The sequence below is a fragment of the Vanessa tameamea genome, chromosome 28, assembly GCF_037043105.1.
Source record: "Vanessa tameamea isolate UH-Manoa-2023 chromosome 28, ilVanTame1 primary haplotype, whole genome shotgun sequence".
Lineage (NCBI taxonomy): Eukaryota > Metazoa > Arthropoda > Insecta > Lepidoptera > Nymphalidae > Vanessa > Vanessa tameamea.
In genome coordinates, this window is record NC_087336.1 from 4401470 (window position 1) to 4426338 (window position 24869).

A 24869-nucleotide genomic window follows, 5' to 3' on the forward strand; every position below is an offset into this window, starting at 1 on the left:
TATCCTGTTTAATTTTACAAGTTCCTATATCAATGTCGTGAATAAATTAATTATTTTAGATCACGATCCATGGTATCAATTGGGGGTCAAATTTGTTTATTGTATACGCCCGCCATTGGAACTGACTAAATAAGCTGAATTAATAAGTTTTTGCTTACTAGTTCTAGTCCGCATGCTTGTGGTAAGTTGTATGTTTAGGTATAAAAATGTCTTTCCTAGGGGCTCAAATTTGCTTCATAGAAAGTTTCATCAAATTCGGTTCAGTAGTCTAGCCGTGAAATCGTAACAGACAGAGTTACTTTCGCATTTATAATATTAGTTGAGATTTCAAATAGAAGCGGCACCATTGTTATAGTAACCTTGAAAAATTTATTTGATTTACTCCATTTTCTGCAACTTCAGGATCGGAGGATGTTTCCGAACAGGAACTTGTACAAATTTAGATCGCTCACGACGACGCCTCAACGTTAAAATATCGGCGTGCATTTACTAATATCTCATTAAATTTTTTGTCTTTTTTCTTACGTTAGTCATCTCACGCACACCAAGACATCTTAATAGTACGAACGTCAGTCAACTAGCCGATTTTAACGTTGGGCAAAGGGCCTTCGTTAATGCATAGACCTTTACCTCACCAAAAATAAAAAGAGATGTCGGGGGACACCCGGTTGGAACTAAGTTGCTAATTTGTATTAAATAACAGACGCAAAGCAATAAATTATCATTTGAGAATATTTAAACGAAAAAATAAGTTTATTTAATATTATATAAAACTGCATACTAAAAAAGGGAGCAAAGGTGGAAGGGACATAACGCACTTTCCTTCGGTGAAGATTTTTGCCAATTCACTGAACCGTAAGGCACATAAAAGAACTTCGTTCCAAATAAAAAAGAAAACTACTAGGTAGGATTTGTATGTATTTTTAAACACCACTTTAAAGTTTTATGATGTATTTCATTGTTTGATCAAATATAACAAATTTTAACACAATTATGAATTTTTCGTCCCCTTTTATTGAAGACTGGTACCGATTTTTCCTTCTTAGATCCGAGATTGTTAATAATGCACAGGATTTTTATATCGTGAATTCGATACCATTCACAAATTTGGTAGAAATTAAAGGAAACAATTACACTGTGTAGTAAAAAACAAATGTTTTTTTTTTATTTATAGATGTTTTTTAGCACTAGAAACATCTAATCTGAATTCCAAAGTATTTATTTTAAACGAAAAAAAAAAAAAAATATTAATATTACATAATATTGAATTAGAAAAACATAAACCGTCCATATGTGTTTTTATCTCGCGTACATATTTAAATTAAATACTTTGGTTATTAGAAGAGCAAGTAATTAAACGGCGAAATAAATTCCAAATATATAGATATGCTATTTTTTTTTTTTTTAATTTCTTAATACTTTTGTTTTTTTTGCATACATTTTAGCTAAGTTTTTGGTCAGATTCCAAGAGGGCTGCCCTGATCGTGTCGACCACGATTCAAGCGATTAAATTGTACAAAAGCTAAAAATTTCAGGGCCGCCCGACAGGCGATTACAAAACGAACGTACGTATACACATTTAGACAACAATTCTAGTTACAACCATTATATACCTGATTTCAAACTGTTTTATCACATGTATTATTTCAGCATTAAGAACCGTGGCCGTACCCTATTTAGATAATTTTATTATACAGTTTTCTTCTTCTTCTTTTTTTTTTTATAATAAATATGTTAATAACGTACATTGTCCCACTTTGTTCGGAAATATTATTATTTTTTAAATCCGATCCGAGTTTTTTCCCAAATAATACTCGAATCGAAACTATCCGACATTATAATTCTAATCATCTCGATAATGAAAAATAACGCTAGAATCGTCTAACTTACGAATTCGTATATAATTTACAAAATTTACACGTCTTATTTCTATATTAAAAAGAAATAATTCTAACGATAAACGTCTACGACTAAAAATTATTACTTTTTTTTTTTTAATTTTCATCTTAAGAAAAAAAAAATGTGTCAACGATCTAATTTCATCGAGTCTTAATTAAGAAACGATTACTTATCGATTTTAAAATACTACATTCTCTAGCTATTTCTAAACACATGAAATGACCACATGGTCAAGGACGTAAGATTTATAACGGACATTAAGTATTATTTATATGAAAATAATTGCAGCACTTACGGACACATTTCGTTCACAAACATTACTAGTTAGGTCAATTATTCATACATTTTTAAATTTATTCACTTAACTTCAACGCACCTAAGTTAAATCGTCAGTATATCATAAGAATCGTCACATATCGAAATTAAATTCAATACACTATCTTAACGGATAAACTATTTAACTAAAAAAATGTTATCTAATTTTTAAATTAAGACTGTAGTGGTCTTCACAGCCACAGATAATTTTACTTTTTCAAATGGTATTTAATTTAAAAAAAAAAAAAAAACTCAATGTTTAGTCTTGGGCCTGCCAGAGACGAAAAAAAATATACTAAGCGGCCCCTACACTACAATTACATTAAAACTATAAACTAAATATTTTCGTAGTCACTTAATGACGAATAAAATTCAACTAAAATATATTCTATTTTTTTAAAATACTAAGATTACAATTAAAATAACTTTAAAGTATTACTTTACTGAAAATTGAAACAAAACAATTCGATATTACTTATAGGCTGTATGATTCAATTACCTTCGCCTTTTCAGATAAACAAAAAAAAAAACAACATTGAAATTACTTATCAATAAAAAAAATTGAGGCAAATTTTACATCTAAGTAATTTTGGGTATTATTTTGGTTTCTAAGTTTATAATATAAATGTACATACATATTTAATATAATCTCAGTCTATATCTTTTAGTTGCTATAAAACTACTTCAATTCTATTATTGCTATGTGATATTTAACATTATTTCATATAAAATGTGAACATATTGTGCTTTTTATTAGAAGGCTTTTACTTTACGAGAGAATATAATTATTTATCTTTATATATTTACTTCGATTATAGATATATTAAAGACGTCTTATGTACCTTCAATCAAGCTATCATTTAGATCTCAAGTGCGCGCTTAAACACAATATTTATCCGACAGGACCACAATCACATATAAAGGGACAGTTCAGGGTGCTTTCAGAAGAGTTTCATTTCAAAATTCCAGACTAATAGAGAAATATTATCAGAAAAACTCCGATAACAATATCAGCTCAACAGTTAATAGGACAGTAAAACCCTATTAACGTCAAACAATCAGTCAGCTGTGAGTGTCAAGTTTACTGACCCCATGAGTGTCACAAGATCAAAGAGTTTAGTATTATAGATTGATTCTTACTAATGTTTTGTATTATGTAATTATATTGCACAATTTTTAATCTGTACAAATATTCATAACATCTGATCGACATGTTTCTCCCATATAATGTATGGGCTGAATAGACATAGATCACTTCTAATCCCGGAAATCCCGGAAAATGCAAGAAAACGAAGCTATGGTAAGTATATTTGCTTTTTTTTTAATTTTGTATTACAGATATCTGGAAATTGATTGATTATGGTCCTTCGAGCCGGATATTAATTTAAAACTTGATTATTGACTGGTGTATACCCGCCATTCTTGGCGATAATGTAATGCCAGTGGGTGGGTTACTTACTACTACATGACATTATACAGTAAAGAAAACCAAATGATAGCTCGTTTAAATGTACATACAGCGCCATCTCTGGTTCCAAAGATTAAACAGGCATTAATTATGAATTCATTTATGGAATTCTATAACATTTATAAGGCATAGCGAACTGTCATAATTCGAATATGTAAAAATCTGATCAGTTTTATCAATTATCATTAGTAAGATGGATATATCCAAAAAGCATACAAGGAACTTCTTGATTACAAAGAATTTCATTTCGATTTTGGAATGAAAATATTTAACATACGTTTTAGTATATTTTACATTATTTACTTAATGCTTTATTATTTCGTTGATTACACAAGCCAGGAGAGGATTTAGCCTTAGGGCAAAATGGCGACAAAATTTGAGAGGCACTAAAATTTAACACGGAAATATCACTGTCGTCTAACAATTATTTAAGAGTAAAATCATTTTATCGACACGCATGTATCACAAAAATTGAATCAAACATATTACGAAACAGACACTATATTTAAAAAATATTCCGATTCAAATCCACTCCTGTAAAACAAAACTTAATTCATGTTTATTTGAGTTTATATGGTGATAAGATATTCATTAACTTTTCGATTACAGAATCGATATGAAATTCACTATAACTTTTTATATAAATACAAATTAATCGATTAAAATACAATTCAACTTGTTTTGAACAAAGCGGGAACAATGCTTTTTCAGTCAATCATTGGGCTAACTTTATATCCAAAATGCAGGCATTAGAATAATTAGACGCGACTGGTTATATAATTAATTTTATATACATTTCCGATTTAAAAAAAAAAAAAAGACAATTCGTCCCATATTTACAAACACAATTTTCAAACCATATAGTTCCATCACTTTTCATCGCAAAACTAACATTCCATTTACAAAAATAGTCAATATTCGAAATAAGAACGAATTAAAAAAAAAAAAAATCGACACGAAAAATAAAAATGATGAAACTAACATCAAACGCCCAAGCATCGCGACACGTCGCGTGTGACCATGAGTGTGGGGAGGAAATAAAAAAAGTTACAAACAAATAAAACCGGTAGTAATTACACTACACTAGTGAGGTCCGTTTGTTGATGAGGAACGTCGACACACGTAGCGCTACGGGATGTGTGGTGTCACTTGCCCGGGTGCCCGTTGCCGAGTGTGTGGTCGACCTGCAATACGAGCCACGTTGAGTGCGCACAGCCGTGTGTCGTCGTTCCTAGTGAGGCTACACGCGGGGCGGGGTATTACAATCGTGTGTCAACCAATCGGAGTACAGGGACTGATCGCGTCGACCAATCAGAGGAGACAATCATGAATTATTATTGACACATTATTGCAATATATTAGTGTGTTATATTTTAAGGCGATTTTCATATACCACCGCCGCGCGTTCTCACCATCATACAAACCGACGGTAGATATATTGAATCTGGTACGATTCAAAATATCACCCGTCGATTCGTTGATAGTTTATTTATAGCTGGGATCGCTTTATATTTTGATCGAAAATTATTTAAACACAATCCCAACTATAAAAAGCAACCCGCCACCAATTTCTGAAGCGAAAAAGACCCCAGCGGTTATTCAGTGAAATTGCATCCTAAGCCTTAGAAAGTACTACTCCAAAATCTTTAAAAAAAAAGAAAAAAAAAAAGAAATTGGAATAGTAATTTAGGAGCCCCACAGGACACGATGTACACAGCTGCGCGCAGGCTATTAATTAGCTGTTATAAATATACACGAATAGTAAAAAAAAAAACAGCTAAATAATATAGAAATACATTATTAAAAAGGTGCCATATAAACCATGTGATTGTAAAGAAACAAACGTACAAAGTAAACGTGTTAAGCAAAAGTTCACACATGCACATTACACAGATAATAAAAAACAATTAGATTATTGCTTGCATCGTGGTCAGAATTACCATCATTCTAGAAACTACGTCAAACACGGTCATTTTAAAATATTGTATAAAATTATTCATTATAAAAGAAACATGTATAACCTTTTTGGTGTCGAAAATAAAAATAAAATTCAAACATTTCACAGCGTGATGTTTTAATTTAAAAAAAAAAAAACAATTTCTTATCCTCGTCTCTTATAAAAATTAAAGATTCAGGTGACTCTTTAATTTTTATTACAAAATATAAATTTATTTACTAAATTAACAATTCTATTAATTAAATTCGTAAGGATAATCTCATTTTTATAATGATTTACAAATATTTAATTTATCTAATATTAAATGAAACTTATTTAAAACTTAACAGATAAACTACAAAAAAATTTAAGTACTGTTTAAAATATGCATATTACAAAAAAAACATAACTAAATCGTCTCTTCCATCTAAAAACTACGGTAAAATGGTAACAGAAATGGCACCACTACAATATTAATTATATACAAAAAAAAACCTCACGCTTTCACAAAAACATTCCAAATTTGAAACGAAAATCGATAACTGTATAAAAACTTTTTGGTTACTTTCTTTTGTGAAAACTCGTTTTTTTTTTAATACTTAAAGATTGGCTGAGAGCGATATCAGCTCTAAGGAACACTATATTGACAAAACCCTGTATTATTTAAATATATTTTTCCTACATTTTTGAGCAATTATTATTTTTTAATTAAATCATATATAACAGGGTACATAATATAATGATATAAATTAAAACTATATTAAATTAAAGCTGATATGGTAATGTGTTCTGAATTAAGATATTTTTTTTTAAATGGAAAATATATAAAATTACATAATAAAATAATATTAATTAACTTAATTAACATTGAGAAGTATATAAAAAATATATTTATTATAATAATTTCTGTTGCCTGGTGCTAAAAGTGCCTAAGTACATTTTTGAGTAAGACCTAAACCACATGACGTTAACCAAAAAAAAAAAAAAATTAAAAATAAGTTTCACATACTTATGCAACAAACAATATCTGTTATTCTTTTCTGATTACGATAAGAAGGGCTATGGACATTATCCCTAATAGCATCAGGCCACAGATTTGAAATGAGATTTTATTTAACACTTAAAATAATTGTCTTAATAATATAATAGTTTTCAACCCACATTAACGCACAAATCGAAAACATTTGACTCTGTATTAGAATACATAAAATACAAATAACACTAAACATAGTATATAATATGCTTTAATAAGATTGCTTTTTATGTATGGAAAGCTTGTTTAATAAATAGATTATATATAATGGAAGGAGAAGACCATATAAAATATTTAAAAAAAAAACAAATCTTAAATAAATCCAAGTACTGGAAATATTATAGAATTTTATAATATAAAAATATCACATAAGACTCCCTTGAATATTTTGACATAAAATTTGTACCAATATATACGACACGTTTCAGTTGTCTATGAATTTATTTTAACACATAAAGTATTATATAAGTATAGTATTATTCAACGTATAATCTAGCCACAGCAAGCAGTCATTAAATATCAACCATAAAAAAGGTGGATCGTGAACCGTATTGGAACAAGTAGGTATTAAATAAGAGATACAATTAAATAAATTCAAAATGAGCTTGAGAATAATTAAATGTCTAAAAAAACTGTGAATGAATTAAACGTAAAAAGTAATTTAAACAAAGACATATCGAGACGTATATGATGACCTCCGTGGTCGAGTTGTGTGTACACCGTCATGGGTACGCCGTTCCGAGGTCCCGGGTTCGATTCCCGGCCAAGTCGATGTAGAAAAAGTTTATTAATTTTCTATGTTGTTTTGGGTCTGGGTGTATGTGGTACCGTCGTTACATCTGATTTTCCATAACACAAGTGCTTTAGCTACTTACATTGGGATCAGAGCAATGTATGTGATGTTGTCCAATATTTATTTATTTATATAACAGAAAGAGACAGAGAACGAGGCAAACACTTTTTCATTACGTGACTGATTCTCCCAGTTCAGTTCAGTTAAAGAACTTCGTTACAATAATCAACATGAAAATTGCCCCCATTCCACGCGGTCAAGATTTATACAGTAACTACTTTTAATTCATATTTGTATATATTTAAACACTTAACGTTATCAATTCTTATGTTAATAAAATTATTTAAAGGTACATGAAAATTGTAGAGCAGTGTGTGTGTGTGTGTGTGTTTTTTTTTCTTCTTGGAACAATTCCAATTATAGTTCATAAATACATATGGTATAAATTTTAAATATTCAAAGACAAGTTAATAGTTTAATTTTAATACTTTTTAGCGATATAAATCAACTCAAATCCATCTCAAAATGTGCATTAGTGTGGGTCTACAAACACATTGTAATTATAATAATCATAAAAACAAAAGATAAATAGAAAAAAAATAATAGAATTTCTTCTCGTGATTTTGTATAACACTTTAAAAATATATTTTTAAACTTAACGAATATCGTTATATACAAGCGAAGCTGAATTATACACAGTTGGTTTTAAAATTCTGAACATTGTTACAACTACAAGTGATTTTAAAATATATTATTACACTTAGTCACAAGTATGGCTGTGTCTTTATGAATTACGGCCGCACTCGCTAGTATTTCTAAAAAATCATTCGATGTTTACGTATAAATGTTGTTAAGTGGTGATTAAATAAAATCTACTGTCTCCTTCTCCTGAATGTCAAATCACCGATGGGAGAACGAGACAAAACGTCAACTAAACACCCACTAAGCAACGTTTATATGTAAGGTATATGTCTAGTTTTATCTTATTAATACTTATAATCTGTGATAAATATATAAAAATTATTTATTCGTAATGTAACTATTTTCTCATAATTTAACAATTTAATTTTCTACTATATATCAACAATTGAAAACGTTATAAAAAATATAATTTTGTTGTATATTAAAAACGACAGGCCATTTGTATTTAGTTTAGACGTGTAAAATGTTAATGATGGCGACTATAAGTCATTATATGACTTAAAAACGTTTTTAACGGATTTATATAGAAAAAACGCTTTTAGCTATGAACATTGGAATGTCAAATAGAAAAAAAAAAGCATCGTAACATTTTATAAACCACATAGTGTATACTCTGTGTAACCGAAAACCTATGTATCACGAATCGATTTGACGTTTATTTAACGAGTGAACGGGACAACAATTTACTCGCGAGAAAGTATATAAAACACGAATTGCTATAACTGAAAATTTACAATGTCTCTTAGTGTAATAATTTCTAAGCACTCGGTAAAATTAAAAAAAAAATAGAATTCGCCTTTAAAAATTTACGTATGTTACCGTAAAATTATGTTATATGTTGTTTATAACAACCTATAAAGATCATACTATTTAGTGATTTTAGACCGGACTTTTAATGGAAAATTACATTTGAGTTTTTTTCATCACTCCACTTTAGTCTCTCTGGTTTAATAGCTAGCCTGTCTAGGTAGGTACCACCCACTCATCAGATATTCTACCGCCAAACTGAACAGTATTTAATATTGTTCTGTTCCGCTTTGAAAAATGAGTGCAGCGTTGTAACTACAGGCACAGGTGACATAAAATCTTAGTTTCCAGGGTTGGTGGTGCATTGACGATGTAAGGAATGGTTAATATTTGTTACAGCGCTATTGTCTATGGGCGGTGGTGACCACTTACCATCAGGTGGCCCATATGCTCGTCCAACAACCTATTTCATAAAAAATAATAATATATAAGCGCGCATCAAAAACTAAGTCAAACATAAAATATATTTGTTAAGACATAATTAACGTCAATTTAAATTCGTTAAAAATAAATATTTAAATTTTGTAACAACTGTGTCATATCCTCTCGCCAACTAAACTCAAACATCAATTGATACCTAATACAAACACCGAGCAATGTAACTCCCTTAACATTATACATAGATATATTTCTAATTACGAGTTTATATATAACTACTGTATATAAATATATTAATATTAAATATTTTGTCACAAGCAGTCAAGTTTAGGCACTAATATACTTATAAAATATATTTAAAACGACTACGGCGTTATCAAGGATACCTGCCAATGCAATTTACCCTGTTTATATATGAATGTATATGATACTATTTATAGCTAAGCCTAAATACCGCATTTGATTTAACAAATTCATTTATGGAAGCTTCTAGACTCGTATGTTATGACGTCATCAAAAATGTAAAATGGCGGCAGTCCCCATCTCGTACTAACTCTGCACGTCTGACGTTAATGTAAAATTACACGATGATTAGTTGAGCAGTTACGACGTTAAGCGTAACGGAAAACTCACTTCAACAATTACAAAGTTAGTTGGATTATCATTTACAAGACTGTTGGATTTGAGATTAGTTAGATAGAGCTTACTTTGTTAGTGGTAGAAATTCGAAAAAAAATACTGTTGACAAATTCGAGAAAAAGGTACTAAATTCTTCTGCCTGGTTACTTATATATAGATATGGTTAGGATTTATTTTTTAAGATCGTGAGTGTCGCTTGTATGAAGTTTAGAACCGATGATTTAAAGTATTCACTTGTTAAATTCAATGCGGTATTATACAATAAGCACCTATAACTTTGTATAGTATAAAATTTGTACATTTAGAATGATAAATTATTTAAAGATTAAAAATTGTAAATATTTAACAATAAAGAAATAAAGTATGTACTATGTTAAATAGATCTTTATAAAATATATACATTTATGATTAAATAGAAATATCTATTTAATAATTACAAATCAAAAATATTTTCAATTCTGTTCTTTCTTTTTAAATAACGAGGCTACGATAATTGTTCTTATAAAAAAAAAGTAAAACTTTAAGAATATTATAGAATAAGTATCGATTGAAGATATACTTTTTTCGTAAAATTCAAAGAAGAAAGTTTTGTGAAAATATAAGTAAGTGAACAGAGCAAACAATCGTAGCAGCCGCTGGAGGCTTCACTCGGGCGGCGGCGGCGGCACGGGCGGCGGCGGCGTGCTGGGCAGCGGCGGCGGCGCGCGCGGCGGCGGGAACATGGCGCCGTAGAAGTAGCCGTCCATGCGCATGCCGTAGTACAGCGGCGGCGGCGGCCGCACCATGTAGTACGGCAGCGGGGGCCTGTAAGGGGGCGGGACGGGCCAGGTGCCTACCTTGTTCGGGTGGGGGGCCTCGGGCCGCGGCAGCTTGTGCGGCGGGCCCGCGTGGTCGCCCGCCGGCCGCTTGCGCGACGTCTCGAGCACCTCCTTCGATATCTTGATCTTGAGGCCGGCGTTCTGCGGCGGCGGCGGCGGGACGGCGAGCCTCTCCTTGGGGATCTTTATCTTGAGCCCGGGGCTCGTCGACAGCTTCTCCCTCGGTATCGTTATCCGGAGGGTTCCGTCCGTCTCGGGCGCGGGGGGGAGAGGTTCCGCCTTCTTCTCCTTGTCCTTGTCCTTCTTGTGTTTCTTTCTCTCCTCTTTCGATTTGTCGCGATCCTTGTGTTTGTGTTTGTCCTTCTTCTTTTTCTCTTTCTTGTGTTTGTGTTCCGACTCCTCGGTCGGCTGAGGGATCGGCTGAGGCTGGGGTTGGGGGACGGGAGGGGGCTCCAATTGAGGTGGGGGTGCCGGTGGGGGCGCGGGGGTCTCTATCACCGGTTCCTTTTTAACCTCCACGGGCGATTTCTTCTCCGTCGGAACGGTAATGGGAACCGGTTTCACTAAGCTCTCTTTGAGGAGATTCGATACGAGAGTGGGATCTGTTTCGATACCGTTTAGAGACCTCGAGTCGGGCTTCCTCTCGGGCTGTCTAGTTTTGATAGCGTTGCCGCGCTGAGAGTCCCTAATGACGTTTTCGTAACCGGGCGTTTCATCAATTTTTTTAACTACAGGTACTAATTCAGGTTCAGAGTTTGAAGGCAATCTCTGTCTAGATTTCATTTCTTTGTTAGGGGGTGACGAGAAGGGCGATAGAATGGCAGGGGGTTGCATGTCTCGAACGACAGCCGTGGGGTCTGGACGTTTTTTGTGTGGACTGGCTGAATGAGGTTTTTGTTCCTGTGCTACGTTTGGAGGAGGTTGAGGTAAATTCGGAACCGGTCTAGGTTCCGGCCTAGGCCTCTGTTGGGGGTTCGAGGGGGGTCGTCTGGGTGCAGACGCCGCAACCGCTGGGGTAGTATTCTCGGGTGAGAATAAAGACGGTGGACGGGTACGTTGAGGGACTTCCGGTTGATGCGGAACCACCGGCTGACTTGAAGAAGTCGAAGGTACGGGTAGTTGTCTGTGCCTGTGATCGTGAGGCGGTTTGTGATGGGGCGGTTTGTGGGGCCAAGGATGGTGAGGTTTGTGGTGTTGGCTGGAGGGTCGGTGGTGTGGTGGTGGTGGGTTCGGCCTTGGATTCGGTTGAGGAACCCCTGGCCTTTGAATAGCTTGTTGTTGTCGCCTCTCCCTCTCCTCCCGCCTCTCTCTCTCTTCTCTCTCCCGTTTCTCTCTGTATAGATTGTAATCTATTTTCTGTGGTTGTGTGGGGTTCGGTGGCGCGGTTGCCGGCACGTAACCTCCCGGGGGTTGTTGACGACGCCTTTCGCGTTCATATTCTGTTCAAATACACAATAATTATTAGTCTTGAGAATTGGTTTTTAATTGAAATAAATAATGTAATCATTAACATAGTACTTAATAATTAATATCCTTTTATGATATAATTTTATAATTTATTAATGAATAAATTATACATTTTAAGTAATATAATTTTAATGCTACCTTTATCAAATGACTTGTCGATTTCATCGCTGTTGACGAGCGAGTGCTTGTTTTTGTCGAAGGGCGAGTTCGCGACCGCCGAGCCGGGCGGGTGCGCTCCCGGGGAACCTCCACCTTGAAAACACATTACATTCAATACAATATAACAAAAAATATAAGATAATAACATTCCAGAACTATCAATAGATACTCTTTTCAAATATCGGAAATGATTAACTAATTAATTACTTGCCGGATCATCTACAATCTATATTGTCTTTAGAATGTCTAATACTTTCTATAGAAACCCTTTATACGATTAAAACATCAGATATAAAACCTCGAGCTGTTATTGATTGAGGATTAATATTTTATCGCACTTTTCGTATGTATAATACTAGCTGAACATTTATATAATATAGCCAGCGTGGAACATGATGACAATGTTTATAGATTTTGTATACAACACTTCATCCTCAACATTGCCCCGTTTAAGTATAAAAAAAGTATCCTACGTAAGTCCTTAGGGTTCAAGCTAGCTTCGTACCCAATTTCCTCAAAATAGATTCAGTGGCAAATCAATGTTGTACATATATAAAAAATATGAACAACATAAAACAAACGTACATAATAAAAATCAAAATATATTTAATTCAGGTAGGCTTGTACAAGTACTTTTGAATCTTCATTTAACAAACTATATTAAGTAAAGCTACCACCGGTTCGGAATGTAGATTCTACAGAGAAGAACCGGCGATAAACTCAGTAGTTACTCTTTTTCAACATCTAAAAATACAGTCATGTTAGTTAAATACAATTATATATGTATGTTATGTCTGCTGCCTGGAAGTCAACAAGCATTAACTCCACGCTTTTTTATCATCAACATTTTTCTCCCACAAAACTAATTATACAGCCCAAAGTGAAACTCACTTGTGTAGAAGATTTACATTTGATTAAAAAGTAACAAAAAAGGTTGGGGGGGGGTACTCCACATCTTTGAGATGCGTATCAGGACCGCGCAAGTGTTCCGTACGTGTCCTGAATCATCAACTTTAATAAAATTCATGACATAAATGTACTTACTGTTTGACATTGTCATCATTTTCCGCTTCAACCTCGACGGGCACTTGTCGAATATGTGAAGGAACTCGGCCGTCAGCCGTTCCAGCAGCTCCGTCGTCACGCTGCGGTCCACGTACGAGAACCAGTGCCGGCCTTCGTGTGATTGCGGTATCTGGAATAAAATCATTTATTTATTAAGCTGTAGACATCAGAACAACCCCAAGTTCTTGATATAAGAGGAGACATTTGATGAAAAAATCTTGATCTACACAGTGTTAAGGCAAGTTTGTGCAAGCCGGTCTACCTGGGTCCCATATTCTACCACTAATCACATATTCTCTCTTCAAACAAAAATACATAGGATTGTTGTGTTCCAGTTTAAACAGTAAGTGAGTCACGGTAACCACAGACACTTGGAAAGAAAACTATAGCGCTTTGCCGATATAGAGAACGTAATTACGTACTCTTTAAAACGCTAATGTCCATAGGATTTGATGGTCACTTAACATCAAATGTCTCATTTGCTCGTGTGCCTACCTATATTAAGAATACAATAAATTAATAATTTGACGGCAAAATTGATCTCGGTTTCGATTTGAAGAATGAGTGATCCAGTGTAACTGCAGGCACAAGCAACATAATCAGCTCAGCCAAGGTTGGTGGTGCGAACAGCGCTAATGTCTATGGGCGTTGGTGACCATGGGCTCATTCGCCAGTCCGCCTTCCTATATCATACATAAACTCACCGCCCAATTACTCCACTTCGATGCCAGGTGTATGCAGAAGCAAGCGACAACCGTCGGTCTGTACTGGAGACACATCGTCGTGAGATGTAGACTGTTTGACGCCATAAAGTATGATGTTTGAGCCAAATCCTTGGGCGCTGTAAAATATATCAATATTAATTTCGTGTCTCAAATTACTATAATACGATTTAAGAATTCTAGTAATACGATCAAGGTCACTCTAATATTTCATTTAATGTTTAAAAAGTTACATTAAAACCTCTTTCGATTAGCGTAGAAATAAATTAAAATTAATTCTTCCATTACAGAATTACTACAAATCGCTACAAAAAAAAAAAAAACTTCATCCCACACATGAAATTCGTTGCTTTATCGTGAGACGAAATTCCTAAAATAATATCGAAACGGGTAGGACACACATAGACTGACAATTACACATACCTTATAAACTCGTAAATAGAGATACTTGGCCCCTCGGTACGCGCTATAGCACGCAGCACGGCCTCGTCTACGCAGTTACTAAGGACGGTCCGGACTTCTAAGCTAACGTTTGATTTTCATTTGAACATTTGAAGAATTAAAATGAAAAAGCCTTAAATTTACAAATTCCATGCGATTTTCGAACAACTCTGAACTCTGCTATATTATGCGCAGTTCTTGTCTAATACAAAAATGTACACCGACATTAATTCTCAATATATTTCCAAAGTTTCTACGAAAACTTCGCCGCCAAAATGATACCAAAGATTATTTGATATCTCGACCAATGGAATCAAGTCAATTCAAGGTCAAATTTATTTATTCGTCTCTACGTCGTCTTGCCATTGGAATAGGCATGCTTGCATGACTTTCTCAGCTTGCCATACTTCTTTAATTTTTTATTTTACAGATTCCTTCCGGTCATAGTGTTGAGTTAAGTCATATGCTCAACAGACTGACAAACGCAAAAAATATATATTCATAATAACTATAAAGAACGCTATAAATTTTGAAACAAATTAATTCTTAATATTCATCTTGAATTGTTACAACGTCGAAATATAATAATTTATTTTATTTATATCGGCGGATCCGAGAAATAATTGTATCTACATCAAAATCAACTACTGATTTAAAGATAAGTAACACGTATTGTTACTTTGTAACAGCAGGATAATATTATTATTAATTAGTCATCATTTCATATATAAATAGATTTTCCATTGTACTGCTGGTAAAACTAAAAGTAACTATACAAGATAAGTCATACGAATGAAACTAAGATATCGGGAAATATTGAAGTCTATTCCAATGGCAGGAGGAGTAAAACTTATAAACAACTTTAACCTTGAATTGATGTGACTACGTTAGTCGAGATCTTATGGATGGTCCAAAAATACGTTTTGAATGTCGGCAATGATTTCATCGACAAAAATCAAAGTAAAAGATATATTTATCAAGGTTTTTTTATGTTCATTAATATAGCAGAGCAGAGCAAATCGCATGAAATACGTAAATCTATGAATTGTTTATCTTTACTCCTACTGCCATTGAAATTGGCTCAAGCTCATGCATGCGTTGTTGTGTAATACGAAAGACCTCCACGCAAGTCCTATATACAAGTGTAGAATTTTTCAACTCAATCGAAAAAACGATGTATAATACGAACAAAGCAAGCACAATGTTTATTTTATAAGATAAATAAACACGTTTGGAGGTTGTAACAACTCTATAACTATCATTTTAATCGTTGCCAATGAAAATCAAACATTTAAAGAACCGTTACAATTCAAATAGATCCAATCCGAGCCGTCCTCCCCACCACCCGCGTCATAAAAGCGACTCGACCGTGCCGCGTTAACATGCTCGGATCCCTCAGTGGTGCACGAGCTGCCGTGCAGCACGGCCGTAACGCGTCTCACCTTTTACAAGGTGGCAGGTGCGCACCACGTGTGTGTGCGGGTGGTCGATCGCTACATCGAAACCTAATGTCTGTAGCAGGACATTCTCGTTGAAAACCAAGTCCTGCGCCTGGAATAGATGATGTTTTCACTTAGATTCTAATATGTTGTCACGTTACTAATATTGAGAAACCTTACAAGTTATAAATTAAAAAAAAAAATAGAGATTGTTGTATCGAAATATTACATCAGAATTGTTTAAAATCTCTACAAGACGACAAAAGTTACAATTCATAAAACTAAATAACAACGCCTTAAAGAAATTAATAATAAACCTACCTAAGAATTACATCATATAAAAACATACCAAACCTATGACGTCTAGATACATACTTAGATTATACGAGAAAATATATTCTAGAATTATCTTATCATTATTGACATAATATATATTGACGTACATATATCACACCACCCATTGATGCAATATAATTATTATATTATTTATTTGATATTTCCCTGTTATTTATATTATAAACTAGCTGTGCCCGCGACTTCGTGCGCGTTGTTTGAATTTAAGTTATTTGGATATTGTAGCGAGATTTTATTTTTATTCTATATATAATTCTAAAATAAAAGCAAAGTCTAAGTTACTCCTTATTACATCCGCTATCTGCAAGTGAAAGTCCCGTCGAAATCGGTTCAGCCGTTCCATATATTAGCCGGAACAAACAGACAGACAGACAAAAATTTTAAAAAGTGTTATTTTGGTATACGGACCGTGTATACATACATACATATTCATTCATGTAAAAATGGGTTATTTTAATATTACAAACAGACACTCCAATTTTTTTATATGTATATATGACAGAATGGATGACATAATACACAACAGTCTGAGTGTATATTTGTTACACAATCACGGTGGAAAGGCTGAACATATATGAATTATATTAATCACATAGTTTACAGTTTAGTATAGCGAATTGGTTTTATATCACACAGAATATATACCCCGCCCTAACACACGGTTGAAGGCGCGGCCATAGATATTACTATACAGATAAACAAGGAGATAATAACAGATTTATCTCTATCCGCTATCACTGACCACTTATACGCCCTTAAAGATTTATAAAATAGTTTAACAATTATCAAAATAAAGGTTATTTAATAATATACCATTTACACTGTACGGTGGGTGCACCCCTTACATACAATAGTGTCTGTTATATGAATTATTGAAATAGTTTTTACAGAAAAAATATGAGAAGTGGTCTCACCTGTTCCTGATACTGTTCAGAGGTGAGAGCGTTCACTCCCTCACCTCTGTGGAGACAGACATGTGCTACCTTTATTACATATTCTAACTTTCTTGGTTGCTCCTCGACCTGAAATTAAAATTAAAAATATATAAGTACATTTTGATCTTTAAAATTATATGCATAAGATTAATTCCTCTCCATCGATTTAGTAAATATATGCGGAACAGGAAAACTTAGTAATGTGTAGACTTAATTTTTTTTTTTAATGAAATATTTAGTCTGACCGGCAATGGGCCAGTTGATGTTAAGTGGTCATTACCGCCCATAGACACTGGCGCTGTCCTCCTACTTCACCAATGCGCCACCAGCCTTGGAAACTAAGATGTTATGTCCCTTGTGCCTGTAGTTACCCTGACTCACTCACCCTTCAAACCGGAACACAAGAATACCAAGTATTGCTGCTTGGCGACAGACAGGTTTGCACAAAGCCACTAAGTACAATTTAAATGTCTGAGATTTTTTTTCTAAAAGACTAAAATTCAATGTCAAGTCCAATTAGAACAAGTCCATCTAGAAAAATAGATATATTTACTCACAAAGGTGCCTCTACATGTTAAATTAATATATTTTTTTATAAAATATACTTAGTAATATAATCTAATTTGTATTTTTTTTTTGCTGTCTCTACTATTAGTCACCTCACGCACACTAAGACATCTTATAAGCACGGGCGTCACTCAAGCCCATACTCATGCACGCCTATAATAATAATTATACATGGAAGGACGCACCTGCGTGAGTGAATAGACCTATACTAGAAATCTTTTACCACAAAATTGCAATTTAACATAACAATGTATACGTTAAAATTTTACTATTACTTGGGCTCGATATTTACATGTGTGCTAGTCAAACATAGCATATAAACAAAGATAATATTAGTTTTATTCTAGTGATATTATAAAGACATATAAAACCTCCTTCGGGTCTCACCTTTGCGGCGAGGAACAGTGCTGCAGCGGCAATAGCGTTCCTGTGAAACTGTGTAAAGGAGTGGAACGCGTAGAACCGATGCATATAAACTATTGCTGTGTTAATACATAGCTGAGAACTGTGGTGCCGTTGAGGATATAAAATTGATGTACATTGTACATGTAAATTGAAATACCAAAACTTAAATAGATATATAACATACATGGTTGTACAAATTGAAATACAGAAACTTTAGATACATACATATTAACAGTCTATTAATGACCTACTGCTGGAGAAAGGTCTCCTCTCTGACGTGGTATTTTCTCATCGACCACGTCCAGGTTTCCCCACTTCATTTTCCATAGCCGCAGAATGAATAATATATACAAATTAAACACGTGAATTCAGTGGTGATTGCCCCGGGTTTGAACTCTGAATCATTTACAGATTTACCATTTTGCAACTCTAAATCTCGGAACAACTCGAATGTACATTTTTAGTTCAATTTTAATACTATTCATATTTTATTTTGCCGCACGCCCGCATCCTAAATTCGCTTCCTATCGACCAATGACAACACTTTCCCACGTATCAGACTTACGACACGCTTTTCAGAAATCACCCGAGCCCTAAATCCGTTTCATATCGACCAATAATAAATCATCCGAACCCGGATACGTCACCAATCCACCAATGAAATGAAGTCTTATTAATTATATCTTCTATAGCTACACTTTAAACACAACAGGCACAAAATCCGGACCAAACTTGCGACTTTCACTTTTGATACGGTCGTATAAGATTGCGGTTTCATTACAGTGCAAAAAAAAGAGGACTATGAAATGATTTAATACTAATAATATTACACGTGGCATATGTGGCAAACGTAACACTCAGTATTAAGATTTCTAATTTAAATAAATTAAAAAAAAAAAATACAAATTAAATTTCGCCTAAATCATAAATAAATTCAGCATGTGTTATTTTTTAATGAATTTCGTTTGCCTGTAATGTACATATATTAATAATCTCATTCAAAATATCCTTTATTCAAGTAGGTTTTTATTATCACAGTTGTAGGATGTTATATGATCTATACTAATATTATAAATACGAAAGTAACTCTGTACACTCTATTCCGACCATAACAGGGAAAAAAACAAGCCAAATAAATAAACATCATTTGACAGCTAATTTACGCGATACCATTGGCCGAGAGCTCGATTAATCTATGATATTCACTATGGATTTGCGAAAATATGGCGTTTTGAACGTCAACGAAACTGTTATCGGAATTTTGGAAGTAAAATTTAAGTGGAAATAAGTAGTTAAGTGTAATAGTGTTGTATTATAAATAAAGATGTATTAATCATAAACTCTTAGTGAACAATATAGCTGAGTTATTAGCAAATCGCATCCAATGGAAGTAGGGAAAATTATCTTTTTCCTACTTCCATTGGAGTAACCTGTACCTCTTCACGCTTAATCTGCGGAATCGACTTACATGAAATTTGGTATGGATATATTTAGTTTATGTACCGGGGAAGGACATAGGCTACTTTTTCAATGCATCCCTCGAGATATTAAAATGGGGGTGACGATGTACTGTAGGTAAACTTTTATAATATTCAGCTAGTTAAACATCGATTCGGAATGTATATTTTATTGAAATAACCTATAAGAATCTCAGTACTCTTTTTCTCTATCTTAGCCTATTATAATCCGACCACAGACTGCACTATTATGTCCAGCAGTAGACTACGATCAGCTCAATTGTGATATATAAAAATAATAGTGTTTAAAACAACTGCCTCGTTGATCTAGATATATATAATGCCGTAGATTCCAAACCCCAGGTCAGTTCGATAAAAAGATAGTTTTCCATCGAAACGTATCAATAAGAGTTCCGAAGTTCAAAGTCTCAAAAACTCCCATACCTCGGAACGCATGAAAAGCGTTTGGTCCTGCACCTGAACTCTCCATTCGTGTCGGACTTACCGTCACTTCGGATTTCGAGAGTGAGGGCATAGAGTGTGCACTATAGTATGTCCTGCGTATTTTGCTTGAGAACTTGAGATTAGCCTACGTGGTCAAAATCGGTCAGACCATCATCATCATGTGTTTAAAAGGCTTACAAATGCTGTGTACAGTTAAAAAGTGACACAAAAATAAACAAGAATAGCTATACGCATGAGTCATACTGAACTCAATATTTCCACTATAGTATGACTCATTTGAACAGTTATGTACACTTATTTTAGGTTTGTATTTAACGGTAAATGACACATATGTTTTGTTTTTATTTGCTTCAGTTTAGTCACGAACATTCTTTCTTTTATCTAATATTTTCTTTTTTCAATATTGTAGGTGGCTACGCGGCTAACGGCGCGGGTAAATGGACCACCTAAGCAAGTACCACAGCCTATATACATTGGTCCTGTGGGAAATATTAGCCATTGTTTACATCGCCAATGCGACACCTTCCTTAGGAGCTAAGATACGACCCTTGTGTCTAGTAACACTGGCTCCTTCAAACCGAAACACAAAAATTCTAATTACTGTTTGGCGATATAATATCTGATGAGTGGGTGGTACATACTTGCTCAAAACCCTACCACCGACTGCTGAGCGTCGACATCCTGTATGTCAAATTTTCTGTGAGAAATCACTCGACATCTCACTCGTGAAATATTGAAAACCGACTCGTATGTATTGATACGTGTATCCTTAAATTATTATAATTATAGTCGTCTAATCGTTTATCATTCTGTCATCACGATCACGTTCAGTGTTGAGGTTCGAATTCCTACAGAATAAGCACTACCATACTATGTATGTCCACAGTTTCCCATCTCTCATTATAACTACGAAAGTGATTAAGATATTTAAAAACAAACTATTGGTAAATCATTATTATTTCTATATATATATATATTAGTAATGTGTTTTGCATGGTATATTAACTTCAAGAAATTAATTGATTTTTACTATATAAAAAAGAATATGTTTTTCTTTTTAAATTGTACGACAATATGAAAAACAAATAATATTAACGCGGAAAAAACAGATTAAAGCAAATACTTAATTGTTCTCTTATCAGCCGAGTCATGTTTAACACACAATAATAATAGTGACTCATCAAACCAATCATATGCATACATATTTAACAACATGTTTGTGGTTTACAATAATTTATTAACAATATGATTTCAACGATACTAATACTACAAATGCGGAAGTAACTGTCTGTCTGTCTGTCGCTAACACAACCGCTGAAGCAAATTCAATGAAATTTGGTATGAAATGAACTTGGACTCCAAGGGAGGACATAGGCTACCTTTTTATGCCTAATATGAAGTATTTATTCTTTAATTGGTACTCGTTAATTTTCTCTTTTAAAATTTTCTATACGAAACAATCAGATATTCCAAAATAATTATCCAAAACTGCTAAAATATTATACCCACGTCCAGACCCAAAATTACATATCCATAACAACCTTGATTTGCACCATATACAATCATCTGGATATATATATATATATATATATGTGTGTGTGTACGTAGTATACTTATACTTTTTCAATTAAACAATATTATGATGACATCAGAATTTAACTTTTATTACTTATTAGTGTTGATTATTACGATGTTTACAATCTCCCTTGACAGCTAAACAATATTGCTATCTCTTTCTCATTTAAAAGAATAGTAAACACCAGACCATGAAACGCTGATGAAATTCATATTAACTATAACATCAGATGAAATTGGGTTCGAGTCTAAATAAATAAATAAATATTGGACAACATCACATACATTACTCCGATCCCAATGTAAGTAGCTAAAGCACTTGTTTTATGGAAAATCAGAAGTAACGACGGTACCACAAACACCCAGACCCAAGACAACATAGAAAAATAATGAACTTTTTCTATATCAACTCGGCCGGGAATCGAACCCGGGACCTCGGAGTGGCGTACCCATGAAAACCGGTGTACACACTACTCGACCATGGAGGTCGTCAAAATGGTGATTGGCTGGCAATCAAAGGTTAAATAACCAATGAATGCCCAGGTTTAAGCCAAATTAGTTGATCAGATTAGTGTTTCTTTGATCAGATGTATATCAATCTGTTTGTCTCATCAAAATTATCTAAGGATCTTACTTTGTCAAAGAACCAGACAGTGTGCGTAATTAATCTGCTCTAATATTTTACCCATATATATAATATAAATTATATCCAATTAAATTAAATTCTAATCAATTATATTTGATGCAACTTTTCAATCGAAATAGCCAAAAAACCATTTTGAGACATAATAAAAACTTTATCAAAGTTATGTTAAAAAAAATTTATTCCAGTTATATAAAAAAAGAAAAAAACTAAAATATTTTTAAACAAGTATACCAAACTTTTGTGTTAACAAAGAAAATGTAACCTTGGACCCAATCAATTGTTATCAGAACAGGTGTACGAAATACATAAAAGAATTGGGTTAGGTACTATTTCATATGGCATTGATTGAATGAACATAATTATAATTTTATACAAATATATAGATAGATAGTAAAATATACTCCTGTTACAAATTACTGTTACTCTTGTGTAGCAATGTAATTTTATAATCCCAGAAAGGATTCAAACTGTTTCCATTGCTAAAATAAATACAAAATTTTGAGTGTGTTTATAGATAAAAGCAGACCTCGGAAATTAAATAACTACTTCTGGCTTCATGGTTAGTTTTTCTGATATTGAAAATTGGAATCAATTACAAAATTAATCCATTAGTAGTTTTTAACTTGACTATTCATAAGTGTTATTAATCTCTTCGAATAATATACATCTATATTATATTTAAAACTTCTGTCTTCAGTGCAAAACTTCTGTTAAGAGGGGGTAACAAAAGCACAAGCAGCTAGGATGAAACTTGCAACTTTCACATTACAGACAGCCCTTATATAAGTTACAAGCAGCTTGCACAGCAGACATAGACTGCCGTGTATAACATATAAAACCTTCTTCGAAAGGCATTGTATCTGCTGGTATTTTATGTATATTGGTTAAATACATTTTTCAGTGAGGCAAAACAAAAAATACTACTTTAACTTTTGATGTACATTTATATATCTAGATAACATTCTATTCACATAACACAAATATTGGAGAAATTTTATATTGTTTTATATTTTAAAGACATAATAACTACTTGATTCATATTCCGTTAAGTAAAATTTGTCAGTAAATTTGACTTAACTGAATATGAATCTGCTCTGCACTGCACTGAATTCTGCACTGAATATGTATTCAAATAGTGTTTTATGACAGAAAAATACTAGATCGTTACAAAATAGCTTTCAATAAATAAGATTTAAAGTAGTGAAACTCTTTGAAGTTTGTAACTCATTAAAAACATAATATAAACAGGAAGCACCTTTTTTTTCGACTTTTTTAGCACACGAGGCAATGTCACTAGTGAATTGACTCATTACAAAAATGAAAGGTAAGAATAAAATAGTGTTGTAGGTCAGTGACAAGATAATATAGACTTTTTAACTTTCATTACATGTAAACAGGAAAACTTCCTAAAAGTGTTGAAGTTGTTTATTTTGTTTAAAATTCCCAGAACTATAGGTTATCGGTAGTGGCATCTCTTTCCCGCAATTTCAACACTTAATTAAGTCGAAGTAATAACAGAAATCGCCGTCGAGAGGCTCGACGTGACTCACAGAGTCTAGAATGAGTTATTTACTGTAATCGTAATTTCACACAGCTACGGTCGCACATAGTATAATTTACACGTGCAATGAAAGGCTCTGACGTTTCGCGGCGGAATTTGCCGCGCAAAATGTTGGTACCGTAATGAAACCGTTTAAATTTAGAACCAGACAGGTCGATCCCTACGTCAGCGCGCAGGCGTCCTACACAGCTGTCAAAGTGCACTGACCTAAAAAATAGCACGCAACACGCGACCATAACCTAAATAAAACAATATATAACGTTTAGCATGAAACATTTCATAGCATGAACGCTTACCTTTAGAAATCGAGACTACTTACGGGATTTCCCAGGCATCCGAGCGAAAGTGACCCGCCTGACGCCGTCAACATTTTGATGTTTCGTCATGACAAACCAAATTTAATGATCGCACTTTTTCACTTCTTATTGACTAAATTAAACTAAATAAGTGGTATTTTCATAAATAAAACACTTTCGATGCTTTCGATACACGTTTTAGCCACATGACTCGACAAAAACATTGCACTTCACTTTGAAAAGGATACACTTGAAGCCGCTGGCCCATGTCTTGTATGAGATTCGCGGCCTGCTGCCGATATGCTAGCTCTTTATCCGCATCTAAGCCGCATTTTCGGCTTGCTGAATTCTGTAGTTGCTCTTTTGTAAAATACCATTTTTCTTGTCCTCCAGCCATTGAATGGATATTCCAATGACTGCCCACGAAGAAGCACGACGGAGAGCTGTGCTCCGTCTATGTGCGTGAGTGGGAAAAGGACAGCGCTATGACAGCGACGAACGGATGCAGACCACGTTAACATTTGACT

General features: G+C 33.7%; 1 protein-coding gene across 1 annotated transcript; it reads right to left on the reverse strand.

Moving 5' to 3' along the window:
- Positions 1–4108: 4108 nt before the first annotated feature.
- Positions 4109–24777, reverse strand: LOC113391859 (cyclin-T-like). Its single transcript, XM_026627969.2, has 9 exons — positions 24591–24777; positions 18325–18442; positions 17350–17457; positions 16085–16193; positions 14184–14320; positions 13459–13609; positions 12394–12507; positions 10807–12227; positions 4109–4866 (listed from the first exon to the last, which is right to left on the reverse strand). Exons 1-9 carry the CDS (start codon positions 24737–24739, stop codon positions 4828–4830), a joined length of 2346 nt encoding a protein of 781 aa, XP_026483754.1. The 5' UTR covers positions 24740–24777; the 3' UTR covers positions 4109–4827.
- Between the last annotated feature and the right edge of the window lie 92 nt (positions 24778–24869).